At 44.6% G+C, this 16,172-nt stretch overlaps 1 protein-coding gene and 1 long non-coding RNA gene across 2 annotated transcripts in view; one reads left to right on the top strand and one right to left on the bottom strand.

Annotated features, from left to right (window-relative positions):
- LOC114667787 (uncharacterized) overlaps nt 1-5,709 on the bottom strand; it is a 39,635-nt gene extending 33,926 nt beyond the window's left edge. The window contains exon 1 of the mRNA XM_051920719.1: nt 5,564-5,709. Coding sequence (XP_051776679.1) covers nt 5,564-5,621 — 58 coding nt within the window. The 5' untranslated portion in view covers nt 5,622-5,709. The remainder of the gene's footprint in view (nt 1-5,563) is intronic.
- The window catches only part of LOC127526161 (uncharacterized), a 268,028-nt gene that overhangs the window by 131,404 nt on the left and 120,452 nt on the right, over nt 1-16,172 (top strand). The window lies entirely within an intron of this gene.

Here is a 16,172-nt window from a genome sequence, read left to right as displayed (position 1 = left end):
TTAAGATCCTGGATTTAGGACTGGACCACCGCCATAGTGAATGCAGTGACCAAAATGTGATGCATCAAGTCGGGGATCTGTGTGAGGTTCACTGTAAAGCCTACGTCTAGCAGCTGAATTATTAACATATGGATGGATGGATAATCTGCACCTGCTTTTGTCATTCAGGGTGAACATTTAGCTGCCTCCTCAGGTATGATTTCCATTTTCTCGAACCTTGACCCCTGACATATCTTTGAGCTATCCAGTGATGAAGTCACTTGTGACATACGCGAGATGGCCAAAAATATGGGGGCTGTGGATGCCCCACCAAATGATTGAGCTCAGGTGGTTTCATTGTTGACAGGTGCATTAAGTCAGCACATAGCCTTGCAATCTCCATTGGCAGTAGAAGAGCTCCAGGACTTTAAACGTGGCACTGCCAGAGGATGCCATCTTTGGCACAAGTCAGGATGTGAAACTTCTGCTCTGCCAGATCAGCCCCGGTCAGCTGTAATTGGTGTTATTGTGAAGTGGGAACAATGAAGAGCGACAACAACTCAGTGACAAAGTGGTAGACCACCCAAACTCACAAAATGAAGCCGCTGAATGCTGAAGCATGTAAAAAATCTGCTGTCATCAGTGGCATCGTTAGCTACAGAGTTCCAAACTGTCAGGAAGCAACATCAGCACAAGGACTGTGGATCAGGAGCTTCATGAAATGGCCAAGCAGATGTTCAAAGCCTAAGATCACTGGGTGCAATGCCAAGCATTGGCTGGTGGGTTTAAAGCATGCCACCATTGGACTCTGGAGCAGTGAGGACGTGTTCTCTGGAGCGATGAATCAAACTTCACTATCTGTGAGTCTCATGGAGGAATCTGAGTTTGGTGGACCCTAAGAGGTCGCTACCTCCTGGATAGGAAAGTTGGGTTCTGGGTTAATGGCAGGGTTTGGGCTCGGCCCTGTGATTCCATTGAAGGGTCCTGTTAATGCTGCAGCAGACCAAGACATTTTAGACAATTGTGAACTTCCAACGTTTGTGTTCCAGCCTGCATGTTCCCCTCAACACAGATCCAGGTCCACAAAGACCTGGAGGAACTCAAGTGGACTGCACAGAGCCCCTGAACTAAACCCCACTGGACACCCTTTGGGATGAAATGAAGCGCCAATTGCAAGGCCAGCTCTTCTCATCCAACATCAGTACCTGACCTCACAATTCCTCTTTCTGCTGGATGGGGACAAATTCTTAACATTTTGGGGAAAGCCTTCCCAGAAGTGATTCAGTTCCATGTGACATTGTGGGTCGGCTCCTTGCTCCCTCTTTGCTTTTGGGAGCCTGTGAAACCTGAAACGGTCAGCACCGTAACAGATGAGCAAAACGCTCCAGTAGCGAGGAGAAGGTGCAAAGTGCTTTTGTTAAACACCCACTGAAAATTAAAGTGCATAAATAATCCTTAAAAAAAAAAAAGAAAAAAAAAAAAGTGTTCATATGGAGGTTAAAATCAATAAATAGAAAAAAAATCAGTTTAAAACGAGCTTAAAACAAAGCAGTGCAGGTAACTCTAAAAATCCGCAAGCCCTCGTGCCTTCCTTTAAAACTGACGCCTCTCCGGCTTTTCCTATTCGGACTACGCAGCCCGGAGCGACCAGCAGATGCAGACACCCATCTCATCCGGCTCGTGTCCCCTGCTGTCAATCCCACGGCGTCCAACCACCGAGCCCTGTCCACCCAGACCGCTGCCAGTGCAGGCGCTCTGCACTCCCACCGCTGCCGTCGCAAAGGCTCCTCCCGGCGAGAGCACCTCCACAGCATAATGGACGCTCCTGCTCCCAAAGACGCTCCACAAGAGCTACCTACAGCCCCCTCATGAACGATGGCCACTCGCTCCTTCTTGGGGCTCTACTCCCGTCCCCCGCTTCCACTCTGTTCACCAGTTAGCTTGGTTGGTGTGTGTATGCGTCTGTCTGTCGCTGTCGCGCTCGCGCGCTCTCTCTGCCTGCCTGGCCTGCGCGCGCGTGCTTGTGCGTGTGCGTGCGCGCGCTCGCTCGCTCGCCCGTCTTTTAACCTCCACTCTCTTTTTTGACTCTTCTTTCATTTACTTGTTCCCTCCATTCTTAATTATTATTATTTATTTTTTAGGCTGAAAAGCGGCTGCAGGTGCGATCGCCTGTTTGCCGCCCCGTGCTGATAATAAGCCAATCAGACTGTCCGCAAGTGCCGGCAAGGCAACGCACGGACGGCTGCCCGCCTCGCACCAACCCGGAGACTGGGCGTCATCGGCAGACCGCTCGCACCTGCTCCTACTCCCCAGCGCCAGCCCGGTCACTAATCATTTATTTTAACGGCCATTCTTTCTGAGCCGCTGATCCGCTATACCACATTCCATATTAACGCCCATTGCTTTTGAATGAGACGTTTTTTCAACAAGTTCATATAGGTGTGACAGTGAGCTGTCCACAGACTTTTGGCCACAGAGTGTGCATCACTGGGTTTCATGGCTGGATCCTGGCAGTACTGAGGGCAGGGAAGGAAACAACCCTGGGCAGGTGCCAGTCCATCACTCATTCACTTACATGGCCTGTTTACAGAAGAACCTGTGGATGGAAAACCAACACAGAGAAGAAGCAGGTGTGGGATTTAAACCCAGAATGTCAGATCCATGAAACATCATGGATCTAGGCTGAGTGACTTGTTTTTCTCGTCATACACATTTCATTGTATGTTGACCCTGTGTTAACCTATATATGATAAATAAACCTAACCTAACCTAACCTAACCATCAGTGCACTCTGTGTAGCTCAGGTAACTGTGTGGCACATGACAGCTGGTGGGGCCTAAAACTAAATGCTACCCCTTAGTCCTCTACAGTACCACTGGGTCACATCCACTTTGGTGGGTGTTAAATATGGCTGTGTGGTGGGTGCCCTTGCTCATCACAAGCAGAACTGGTTTATTGTGGCTTTTCTATTTCCTCTGAGCAGATGGCATAACGGTTTCTGTGGCGTGCCGTCTCTCCTTCTGCAGTTCACATACGAGTAGATGCCGCCGCTGATTGTATGGCAGCTGTTGTTTTCTGCTCATGTTGATGTTCCTGGTGTCTGTCTGTTGGGTTTCTCCTTCATGTAAATGTGAAAGTGACTTTGCTGTCTTGTCACCGGGTCTCTTGTGGTGCCAATGTGTGTATCTAACTGGCACCATGAACTGGCATCCTGGCCAAACTTGGTGTTATTTTATAACCAGGGTCCAGCCTTTAGAATGAAGCGTGTTTACTTCTTATTTAATCGTTTTGTGACAGTAGCTAATGCATACAGTTTTGTTCATTTTGTCATTGATTGTCTTTTTGTCTTGTTGATCTGCGCACTGGCGGATAAACTTTTGAAGGATGACTGGAAGATGCGTGCAGGAAAACAAAGGAGTGCGAGAGCAAAAGGAAACCAAAGCCGAAGATTCAAGGCCGCGAGAAGGTAACGCAGTGTCACACAAGGCTTTAGTGGCCGAGAGGTTTGGTATCTGCAGATTGGATAAGGAAATGGCATCTCAGCTGTCCGATTAAGCACAGGTCACGACCTCAGAGGCCACGCCCCTTAGAAACACGTGGAAGTGGACCTAACAACAGGATTAAAATGTGAGGTTTAAATACACAATGAGAGGTCTGAAAATTGAAAGTCCGCTTTATGAGAAGGACTTAGGAGTCGTAGTGGACTTGTCACTATCAACTGCCAGACAGTGTTCAGAAGCCATTAAGAAGGCTAACATTCTGTCAGGTTATATAGCGCCTTGATGTGTGGAGTACAAGTCACAGGAGGTTCTGCTCAGTCTTTATAACACACTGGTGAGGCCTCATCTGGAGTCCTGGGTGCAGTTTTGGTCTCCAGGCTACAAAAAGGACATAGCAGCACAGGAGAAGGTCCAGAGAAGAGCGACGAGGCTGATTCAGGGCTACAGGAGATGAGTGATGTGGTATAAAGATTAAAAGAGCTGAGTCTTTACATGATGAAGATGAAGATGAAGAGATGAAGAGGAGACCTGACTGAAGTGTTTAAAATGATGAAGGGAATCAATCCAGTGGATTGAGACGGTGACTTTAAAACGAGTTAATCAAGAACACGGGGACACCATTGGAAACTTATTAAGGGGACATTTCACACAAACATTAGGATGGTTTTCATTACACAGAGAACCAGAGACACTTGGAATAAGAGAGCAAGTAGTGTGATAGGGAGGAGGACTTTAGGGAACCTCAAAACTCCACTTAATGTTATTTTGGGGGATTTAGGTGGACGGGACTGGTGAGGCAAGGGAGAGCACAAGATCTCACAAGTCTTTCCGTGTTATGTAGGTGCTGACCCACTGAATACTCTGTGGACAAACATCAAGGATCTGAACTTAACACATCTAACTATAAGAAGTCAAAGGAGTGATCTGAAAAAAGGAGTGATGTGTGTCCACCACGGCTGGATGAGTGCTAGATGTGTTGCTGAATTCACACAGGCATGGTAGCACATGCAAGTGCTCCTACATGTTAAATAAGAGCCTTGTCCACCTTATGTAAAGCCTAAGGGGGGCATGCCTCCAAATGCTGCAACTGTGGGACCGTCTCCCTGGACTTAAGATCTAAAACTGAGGTGTTGATTAAACTGCTGCTGGTTGGCTCTCTACAGCCATTAAAGCAGTCCCAGTCTCAGTGAGGCACTATATAATGACTGGATGGATAGATAGATGTTAAAGGCAATGTATAATAGATAGATGTGAAAGGCACTATATAATAGATAGATAGATAGATAGATAGATAGATGTGAAAGGCACTATATAATAGACAGATAGATAGATGTGAAAGGCACTATATAATAGATGTGAAAGGCACTATATTATAGATAGATAGATGTGAAAGACTCTATATAATAGATAGATAGATGTGAAAGACTCTATATAATAGATAGATAGATGTGAAAGGCACTATATAATAGATAGATAGATAGATAGATAGATAGATAGATAGATGTGAAAGGCACCATATAACAGATAGATAGATGTGAAAGGCACTATATAACAGATAGATAGATAGATAGATGTGAAAGGCACTATATAATAGATAGATAGATAGATGTGAAAGGCACTATATAACAGATAGATAGATAGATAGATAGATGTGAAAGGCACTATATAACAGATAGATAGATAGATAGATAGATAGATAGATAGATAGATAGATAGATAGATAGATAGATAGATAGATGTGAAAGGCACTATATAATAGATAGATGTGAAAGGCGCTATATAATAGGTAGACAGATACTACTATTTCCAGCATTAGCAAAAAAGTTTTAAGATGGGATTAGAAGAAGAGGTGTAGTTAGGAAACCAAAAAAATGTCAATACCAGAAAGACAGCCATGCAGTACCAAAAAACAAAATGCAACACAAAGTCAAATTACAGATAAATGGATACCATCAATATCTGTCCATTAATCAATTGATGAACTATGGAGAGTCAAAAATTGTGGAGATCAAAATTGTGAAATACTGTAGAAAGTGAAGAACAAAGTCACCATTCTGGGAGACCTCAGCCAACTGGCTGCCTACCTGCTTCTGAGTTTTTGTGCTGGCCGTCCAGTCTGATAAGAGAATCCTTCCACCCCATGATTCCGATGCTCCTGTATCCAAGATGACTTTTCCATACGCAGATGAGCAGCCTGGCAGTAGAGCAATTGCATCAAGTGCCACATCCGGATACAGAGAAGAGAAACAGAATAGAGGAGGGTTAGTTATGCTTTATAAATATTGTGATACATACTGTATATATGACTAACAGAGGTGCTGTAAGCCCAGCTAGCCAGCAGCTCTAGTCGGGGTATGCCAGACTAAAGTCGTGAGTCTTCAGCCTGATTTAAAAGCTGAGACTGAAGGGGCACCTCTTATATTAGCAGGCAGATTAGCAGATTATTCCACAGCCTCATGGCGCTGTAAGTAAAAGTTTGACCCCCCAGTTATTTAATGAATCCTTAGAATCTTAAGCAGGCTGGCAGCGAGAGATATTAATGTGTGCTTTGGATGAGCTCAGATAAATAAGCAGGGCCTCGGCCATTTAAGGCTTTATAAGTTAAAAGGAGGATTTTGAAATCAGCCCTAAATTTCCCTGGAAGCCAGTGTAAGGACTTGAGGACAGGGGTTACGTGTTCGTATTTTCTGGTTCTTGCAGCAGCATTTGGAATTCACTGAAGGCTACGTAAAGAACAGCCAGTGAATAACGCACTGCAGTAGTCAATCCTACTAGAAGTAAATGCATGAATTAATTGCCTTAATCTTCCAACATTTTTAACATGGAAAAACCTATTTTGGATAGTTTTGTAATGTGTGCTTTATATGACATGCTAGTGTTAAACAAAACCCCTGATCTGTGTGGGTGATTCAGTAAAACTAAAGGGGATTCCACACGAGTGTTTAAAGAGTATGCCCATATGTAAGCATGGCACACAAGAGACCAGCAGTGATGGCTGCACCTGCCAGATCTACTCATGCAGTCCTTGGTGTCTCTCCTGTTACTTTTCTGCCACTCTCCATTCAAAGTTCTGAACATATGGCCTCTCAAAAGTCCCTTCCTAAAATTTCACCTCTCAGTATCTCACACACCACCCCAGACCGGGCTCCAGGAGTTCACATTAGCAGCACACTCTTCACGAGACAAACTGTACTGCTGTGAGTTGCTGTCTAGCGGGACTAGAAACAGGCCTGCCGTGCCACTTCTGCCATCCTGGTTCCTTTCTGTATACCCTCTGGCACCGTCTCTCCCCTTGTGTTACCCTTTTGGACATTCCTCTGAAATTCCCGGCCCTCTTTCCTTTCATGTCTGACTCTTATTCCCTTCACACCTCAGCGTTCCTCAGAACTGACTTGTTTGTCTCGGTCCGCATACTGCTGCAGTGCGCCAAGTGTTGGAAATGAAGCCAAATTACTGGCAGTACTCGAAACAATAGCATTCAGTCGAAGAGCAGGGGGTGCAGGTGGTGGGAGGAATTCCCCTCAAGTGTTGTCATGCAATAACATTTAACTGAAGGGATTCCCCTGTGACGTTAAACGTGGTCGCGACACACTGGTGGTCTAAGGAAAGGTGACAGTACTCTAGGAAGGTCCTCCGTCAAACATGGAACATTTGATTGAAGAAGGTGTGTGTGGGGCGGTGGTATCACCCATGAAACCTCAAATGTCACAATACAATAACCTTTGATCAAAGGGGGGGTAAAGGAGGGGGGGGGGGGCTGTAAAGCTTCCAGTGCTATAAGTACTTGGTAAGAAAAAGTGCCGTTACTGTTAAGTGCGTCTCCAGTGAAACTTTCAGTGCTGATTTACAATTATACAGTATATTAACATTTGATCAAAGATTGGAGGGGTCGGGGGGTAAGGGAGGGGTCCGTGATGCTTCCAAGACTATGGGGTGCTGGCTAAGAAAAGGTGCCGTTACTCTGTATAAGTCCCTTGTGAAACTTCAAGCGCTTTGATACAATAACACAAAAACATTCAATCGAATTTGATCCCCATGAAGCCTCAAGTGCCACAATACAATTCAAATGAGGAATATGAGGGTAAGGGGGCGGGGGGGTTCCGGGAAGCTTTCAGTGCCATGGGTACTTGCTAAAAAAAGGTGTCGCTGCTCCTCACTTCTTACTAAGCCCCTCATGAACCTTCGAGTGCCAGGATGCAATAACACAATAATATTCAATCGAACAGCAATAGGGGGTCCCCCATGAAAGCCTGAGTATCACAATACAATTACAGTTGATTGAGGAGTTGATGTTAATGGTGGGGGTCCATGAAGCTTCCAGCACCTCAGGGTACTTGCTAAGAAAAACTGCCGTTACTCTGTGTAAGTTCCCCATGAAATTTTGAGCACTGAGATACAATCATACAGTAATAGTAAATCAAAGAGGGGGGATCCCACTGAAACCTCGAGCGCCACAATACAATAATATTTGTTCAAAGGGGGGGTAAATGGAGGAACTGTAAAGCTTCCAATGCTATAAGTACATGCTAAGTAAAAGTGGTGCTACTCTAGGTGTGCCCCCAATTAAACTGAATGAGTGGGTAAGGGTGGGGGTCTGTGATGCTTCCAGCACTGTGGGGTGCTTGCTAAGGAAAGGTGCCGTTACTCTACATAAGTCCCCCCTGAAACTTCAAGCATTGGGATACAATACAATAACATTCAATCAAAGAGCAGGGAGTCCCCCAGGAAACCTCAAGTGTCACAATAGAATTACATTCGATCAAGGCGTATGAGGGTTTGGGGGGGGGGTTATCATGAAGCATCCAGTGCCATGGGTACTTGCTAAGAAAAGGTGTCGCTGCTCTTGGTAAGCCCCCCCATGAACGTCCGAGTACCAGGATACAATAACACAATTACATTCAATTGAAGAACAGGGTGGTCCCCCATGAAACCTCAAGTGTCACAATAGAATTACATTCGATCAAGGCGTATGAGGGTTTGGGGGGGGGGGGGGGGGGGGGTTATCATGAAGCATCCAGTGCCATGGGTACTTGCTAAGACAAGGTGTCGCTGCTCTTGGTAAGCCCCCCATGAACGTCCGAGTACCAGGATACAATAACACAATTACATTCAATTGAAGAACAGGGTGGTCCCCCAGGAAACCTCAAGTGTCACAATAGAATTACATTCGATCAAGGCGTATGAGGGTTTGGGGGGGGGGGGGGGTTATCATGAAGCATCCAGTGCCATGGGTACTTGCTAAGAAAAGGTGTCGCTGCTCTTGGTAAGCCCCCCATGAACGTCCGAGTACCAGGATATAATAACACAATTACATTCAATTGAAGAGCAGGGTGGTCCCCCACGAAACCTCAAGTGTTGCAATACAATTAGAACTGATTGAGGAGTGGAGGTTAATGTTTGGGGGTCCATGAAACTTCTAGCACCAGGGCTGCTCGTTAAGGAAAGGTGCTGCTACTCTAAGCAAGTCCCCTGTAAAACAATTATACGGTAATATTTAATCAAAGAGCGGGGGTCTGCTGTGAAACCTTGGACATCACAATGCAATAACATTTGATCAAGGAGTGGGGGGTAAGGGGGGGGGGTCTGTAAAGCTTCCAGTGCTAAGAAAATGTACCGTGACTCTAAGTGTGCCCCCAGTTAAACTTTGAGTGCTGAGATCGAGGAGTGGGGTATGCGGTAAGGGAGGGGTCCGTGATGCTTCCAGCACTATGGGGTACTTGCTAAGAAAAGGTGCCGTTACTCTACATACAGTGGTGTGAAAAACTATTTGCCCCCTTCCTGATTTCTTATTCTTTTGCATGTTTGTCACACAAAATGTTTCTGATCATCAAACACATTTAACCATTAGTCAAATATAACACAAGTAAACACAAAATGCAGTTTGTAAATGGTGGTTTTTATTATTTAGGGAGAAAAAAAAAATCCAAACCTACATGGCCCTGTGTGAAAAAGTAATTGCCCCCTGAACCTAATAACTGGTTGGGCCACCCTTAGCAGCAATAACTGCAATCAAGCGTTTGCGATAACTTGCAATGAGTCTTTTACAGCGCTCTGGAGGAATTTTGGCCCACTCATCTTTGCAAAATTGTTGTAATTCAGCTTTATTTGAGGGTTTTCTAGCATGAACCGCCTTTTTAAGGTCATGCCATAGCATTTCAATTGGATTCAGGTCAGGACTTTGACTAGGCCACTCCAAAGTCTTCATTTTGTTTTTCTTCAGCCATTCAGAGGTGGATTTGCTGGTGTGTTTTGGGTCATTGTCCTGTTGCAGCACCCAAGATCGCTTCAGCTTGAGTTGACGAACAGATGGCCGGACATTCTCCTTCAGGATTTTTTGGTAGACAGTAGAATTCATGGTTCCATCTATCACAGCAAGCCTTCCAGGTCCTGAAGCAGCAAAACAACCCCAGACCATCACACTACCACCACCATATTTTACTGTTGGTATGATGTTCTTTTTCTGAAATGCTGTGTTCCTTTTACGCCAGATGTAACGGGACATTTGCCTTCCAAAAAGTTCAACTTTTGTCTCATCAGTCCACAAGGTATTTTCCCAAAAGTCTTGGCAATCATTGAGATGTTTCTTAGCAAAATTGAGACGAGCCCTAATGTTCTTTTTGCTTAACAGTGGTTTGCGTCTTGGACATCTGCCATGCAGGCCGTTTTTGCCCAGTCTCTTTCTTATGGTGGAGTCGTGAACACTGACCTTAATTGAGGCAAGTGAGGCCTGCAGTTCTTTAGACGTTGTCCTGGGGTCTTTTGTGACCTCTCGGATGAGTCGTCTCTGCGCTCTTGGGGTAATTTTGGTCGGCCGGCCACTCCTGGGAAGGTTCACCACTGTTCCATGTTTTTGCCATTTGTGGATAATGGCTCTCACTGTGGTTCGCTGGAGTCCCAAAGCTTTAGAAATGGCTTTATAACCTTTACCAGACTGATAGATCTCAATTACTTCTGTTCTCATTTGTTCCTGAATTTCTTTGGATCTTGGCATGATGTCTAGCTTTTGAGGTGCTTTTGGTCTACTTCTCTGTGTCAGGCAGCTCCTATTTAAGTGATTTCTTGATTGAAACAGGTGTGGCAGTAATCAGGCCTGGGGGTGGCTACGGAAATTGAACTCAGGTGTGATACACCACAGTTAGGTTATTTTTTAACAAGGGGGCAATTACTTTTTCACACAGGGCCATGTAGGTTTGGATTTTTTTTCTCCCTAAATAATAAAAACCATCATTTAAAAACTGCATTTTGTGTTTACTTGTGTTATATTTGACTAATGGTTAAATGTGTTTGATGATCAGAAACATTTTGTGTGACAAACATGCAAAAGAATAAGAAATCAGGAAGGGGGCAAATAGTTTTTCACACCACTGTAAGTCCCCCATGAAACTTTAAGCACTGGGACAATTTTGAACTCCACCATTTTTGACTCTCCATAGTTCATCAGTTGATTAATGGACAGATATTGATGGTTTCCATTTATCTGGATACAATAATATTCAATGAAAAAGCAGGGGTCCTCCGTGAAACCTCAACTGCTGTAATACAATTACATTCAATCAAGGAGTATTTGGGCGTTGGGAATCTTTCAGTGCCATGGGTACTTGCTAAGAAAAGGTGTCACTGCTCTAGGTAAGCCCACCATGAACTTCTGAGTGCCTGGATACAATACTGTAATACAATAGTATTCAATCAAAGAACAGAGGAGTCCCCCGTGAAACCTCAAGTGCCGTTATACAATTCGATTGACGAGTGGATGTTAACAGTGGGGTTCGTGATGCTTTCAGCACCATGGGGTATTTGCTAATGTAAAGTACCGTTACTCTAATAAGCCTGACGAGAAATCGGCGTCTTTAACAGGGCAGCGTGCGCTTTTCCACACTGACCAGCAGATGGCGATATTTCCCTGCGAATGAACACTAAAGGCCGGCTGTTCTCTGCGAAACCCAAACGACTTTCTGCTTGGTTGTTGTTTACAGATGAAGACAGAGCCGGACTAAAAATACAAAAAGTAACAAAATTAAGACCCACAGAGCACAAGAGTTGCATGAAACGCAAAGCCAATCCAAGGCAAATGAGTCCAAAGGGTCGTCGGAAAACAGAGCAAGGGTTCAAAAATCGAAAAACTTCACAAAAGCCCAGCATGAAACTCACCAAGGCCCCTGCATCCACAATGAACCACAAGGGACTGCGGCTGGCGAAGGGTAGGTGGCCCCGTCTGCTAGGGAACCACCCCCAAAATACATGACGCCAAAAGAAACAGAATAATCAGTAATGTTACCATAAATATTTATTGTAAAAAATTAAAAAAGAGGTACAAAGAGCAATAAACAAGACAGAAACAGGTTTGGTCCAAAAGGCAAACAAATCCAAAGACAGAATGCAGTTGTTATGTTTCAGTCAGCGCTTCTCCCCTGGCTGGGGTTCAAATGTCACCTTTATGCTTATTTTGTTCTTTGTTTAAAATTTTCAAGGAAGTTTGCCTTTGCTTGTCCAGTTTTTTTTTTTTAACAACCCCCCCCCCCGTCTACTCTTCTGTTATTGTAGACATTGTGGACTGTGGGGGGCACTCCAGCTCCCCAAACCAGACACAGACAGGCTCAGACCCCAGTATAAAGTGAGTTTTTATTGTGGGAAAAACGCTTCCTCTGTAAGTGTTTCCCACCGCAGCCCCAAGCACAAGCACAAGCACAATGCAGCAGCACACACAAACTCTTCATCTCCTTGTCTTGGTCACTTGTCCTCCTCCTTCTCCTTCTTCCCAACTCTGGCTCCCGGCTTCTTTTATGTTGCACCCGGGAGTACCTCTGGTGGCCCATTAGCGTCATCTCCAAGCACTTTCAGGTGAAATGGGGCTCACTAGTCCCTGCAGCAGCCCCTGGTGGGACACATCGGACCCAACAGGGCTGAGCTGCAGAACTTCATCTCCCCATGAAGCCCTGTGGGAATCCGTGGCACTGTTGCAACTTGGCAGGGTGGGGGGCTGCCATCTAGCAATCTGGGGGAGATAGTGCCCTGTACATGCTCTCTGCCCAAGTCCTTCCAGTTCCATAGGCGTCCCACCCATTGAGTGGTCCGGCTATCCGGCTAGTGGTAGTCTTTTCTCGTAAATGACACCTCCTTCTGGGTGTCTGGTGGCTTTGTGCCCGTGAGACCAGAAGGGGCGTGGCTAGGTGCCCACAGTGGGCGGATTCTCTGTGCTGCTGGGAGAGAGAGAGAGAAAAGAAAGAGTTAGCAGCAGTGCCCCCCTGGTGTTCTGGTGGGCCATTACATACCTTGACCGAGTCTGTGAGGAGATCCATAGACGTGCATAGATGTGACAAGTGTTATATATAATATATTTCTTATTATCGGTTCATTTGTGCCCCTGTTTTACGTGTCTCTGCGTGTGAGTGTGTGAGGTGGGTCGAGGTTCCTGGGCTCCCCAAAATAAACAAACCAAATCACCGCTTTAGACTGGTGAGAATCTGAGCATCTTGTGACCACTTCACTTTCTTTAAATTAATAAACAAAGTCTTGTGTTTTTGTTTGTATGGCCAGGGTTTCTGACAGTTTTCCCTCTCCCACTGGCATTGGTTTTCAAAGCAAATCACAACAAATGACACTGGCAGCTGATGCCGGCCCAAAAAAGAAGAAAAGCCCTGCAGCCAACCATCTGCTGAGCCACTGGGCTACCCCAACAATAGGCAGCCCCGTTACAGCGGCCTCGGCAGACAGCAGCTTGGCATGCAAAGAAATGAAAGACAGAAGGAAGCCGCAAAGCAACAGCGTGAGTCACGAGAAAGTTAAGGCCTGTGATTCACCGCTGGGCTGCGGACAGAAGAGCTGCAGTGACGTCCATAGTGGACATCCAGCTGAGGTCCTCCTCAAAGTCCACTCAATCCACTTCAGAGCTGCAGTGCCGGAGTCTGTCCTCACAGCATGGGGCGCAAGGCGGGTAACAGGCCTGGATGGGATGCCAGTCCATCACGACCATTTAGCACAAAGTGCTCGTCCATCCTATTCAACACAATTGTCTAGAAAAGCATCAAGTGGAGTTCTGAGGGTCCCTGAAGTCCTTCTGTCTACCACACTACTTGGTCACTTACTCCAAGTGGCTGTGCTTCTCTGGGTGAAGAAAAACTTCCTAATGTTTATGTAAAATTTCCCCTTCACAAGTTTCCAGCTGTGTCCCCGTGTTCTTGATGAACTCATTTTAAAGCCACCGTCTCGATCCACTGGACTGATTCCCTTCATAATTTTAAACACTTCAGTCACATCTCCTATTCATCTCCTGTAAATGCTCAGCTCTTTTAATTTTTCCTCCTAACTCATCCCCTGTAGCCCTGAGTCAGCCTCGTCGCTCTTCTCTGGACCTTTTCTTGTGCTGCTTTGTCCTTTTTGTAGCCTGGAGACCCAAACTGCACCCAGGACTCCAGATGAGGCCTCACCAGTGTGTTAGAAAGCCTGAGCAGAAGTAAACTTAATAAAAGCCGTGACCAGTGCGCCGTATCAGCGCCTTTTTCCACTCCCACGGGCACCTTGGGCTCCATAGCCTGCTGTTCAGCTCTCACCAGGAGAAAACTGGAAGAGAAGATGGACAGGCAGCCACCTGCAGCGATTGTGGGGCTCGGTTAAAGCTCACATGGGACAGGAGGTGGGCTGCAAGACGTCCTACTGGAGGTGGCACTGGCATCTAGTCCTAATGTGTCACCTACAGGTGGCACTGTGCCTCTTGTTCAACTTAGGAGCTTCAGTGTCAGACACTCCAGAACTAATGCTGTAACAAAGCAAGAGCCCCTCAAATACACTAGGGGGCAGCAGAGAGGCCCACTGTCTTGTATGAGAAGCCCTGCTACTCACTTGGGGCTGTGAGATACTCAGGACAAAGGCATATGAAGTAACTCTTCAGGGTCACACGGTGACGTGTAGGAGGGGAATAAAGTGAAGAGCAGCCACTAGGGGGCCACACTGTGTTATACACTATCAGTCTATCTATCATATAGTGCCTGTCACGTCTATCTCTCTATCTCTCTCTCTATCTATCTGTCCTTTCTGTAGATGGTATCTTTCAAATAATGCATCCTTTATTTCATGCCTTTCACATCTATCTATACTTCATATAGTGCCTGTCACATCTACAGTAGCTATTCCTCATGTAGTGCCTTTCATATCTATCTGCCCTTCCTTTATATACTCCTGTCACATTGATATAATCTTTATATAATGCATTTCACTTTGATGTATTCTTTATATTGTGCATTTCATATCTAATGTATATATCCTTTATATAGCACCTTTCATGTATGTTCTTTATGTAGCACCTTTGTATCTATCTATCATCTATCTATCTTTTATATAGTGCCTTTCACATCTGGTCTTTATTTAGTACCTTTAGACCTACCTATCTATATAGTGCCTTTCATATCTATCCTTTATATGGTGCTTTTATGTCTATCTGCCTACCTGTATATCCTTTCTGTATATAGCGCCTTTTGAACTGATGCATCCTTTATTTTGTGCCATTCATATCTATCCATCCTTCCTTTATAGAGTGCATCTCACATAATTTGATCCTTTATATAGTGCCTTTCTCATCTATTCATTATTTGATATTTTAACAGCTGTCTATCAGTATGGTGCCTTTCATATCTACAATGTCCTTTATGTGCTGCTATCACATCTACCTATCTATCTTTTCCTTACATAGTGGCTTTGGAATTGATGCACCCTTTATTTTGTGCCTTTCATATCTATCTACTGTACATATACTTCCTTTATATAGTGCACCTCACTATCGATCTGTCCTTTGTATAGTGCCTTTCACATCCATTCTTAATTTAGTACCTTTAGATCTGTCTATTTATATAGTGTTTTCTATTATTCATATGCTGCTTTCACATTTATCTATCCTTTCTGTATATAGTGCCTTTTAAATTGATAATGCTTTATTTTGTACCTGTTATATCTATTTCTTCATCCTTTATATAGTTCCTTTCACATTTGTCTATGTATTATTACTATATATAGTGCATCTCATCTCATATTCTTTATATATGACCTTTTAACCTAACTTTTCTTTATGTATCGCTTTTCATATTTTTCTATCTGTATACTGCCTTGCACATCTATACATCTTTTATATAGTGCCTTTCACATCTATCTATTCTTTATGTAGTGGCTTTTCTATCTATCTATCTATCTATCTATCTATCTATCTATCTATCTATCTATCTATCTATCTATCTATCTATCAGTTATATAGTGCCTTTCACGTCTATCTGTATAATGTTTCTCATCGTTTTCGCTTCACCTTTTTGGCCTCCTTTCCTTTAATTGTTTCCTAATTATCTAATATCCTAATTGCCGCCCCCTCAAGCAGCTCAGTTCCCCGACTGACCACTCGAGCGCCGCCCCTGGCCGTCCCCGTAGTTGTCCGCGCCCTCTCGGCTTCTGATTCCTTGTAATCTTTGCTCGTTACTCAGCTTTACGATTCTGTTTTATTTGCAATTCCTTCTGGTGATTTAGCGCTAAACGTTCACGAAGGCACAGAGGACTGTGAGTTCAGGCGTTTAGATTAGAAATCACGTAGTGTTTGGTTCTTTGGTTTCTTTATTGTTTCCTCTCTTCTTGTTTTGCATTTTCAGTTTTAATTTCGGGTATTTGATTTTTGCTATTAATAAACTTTCTACCCAATTCATTTACTCTGCCTATAAGTTT

The sequence above is a fragment of the Erpetoichthys calabaricus genome, chromosome 17 (assembly GCF_900747795.2).
Source record: "Erpetoichthys calabaricus chromosome 17, fErpCal1.3, whole genome shotgun sequence".
In the NCBI taxonomy this organism is placed as follows: Eukaryota; Metazoa; Chordata; class Cladistia; order Polypteriformes; family Polypteridae; genus Erpetoichthys; species Erpetoichthys calabaricus.
Note: the sequence above shows the minus strand (reverse complement) of the source record. Positions and strands in the feature narration are given on the sequence as shown.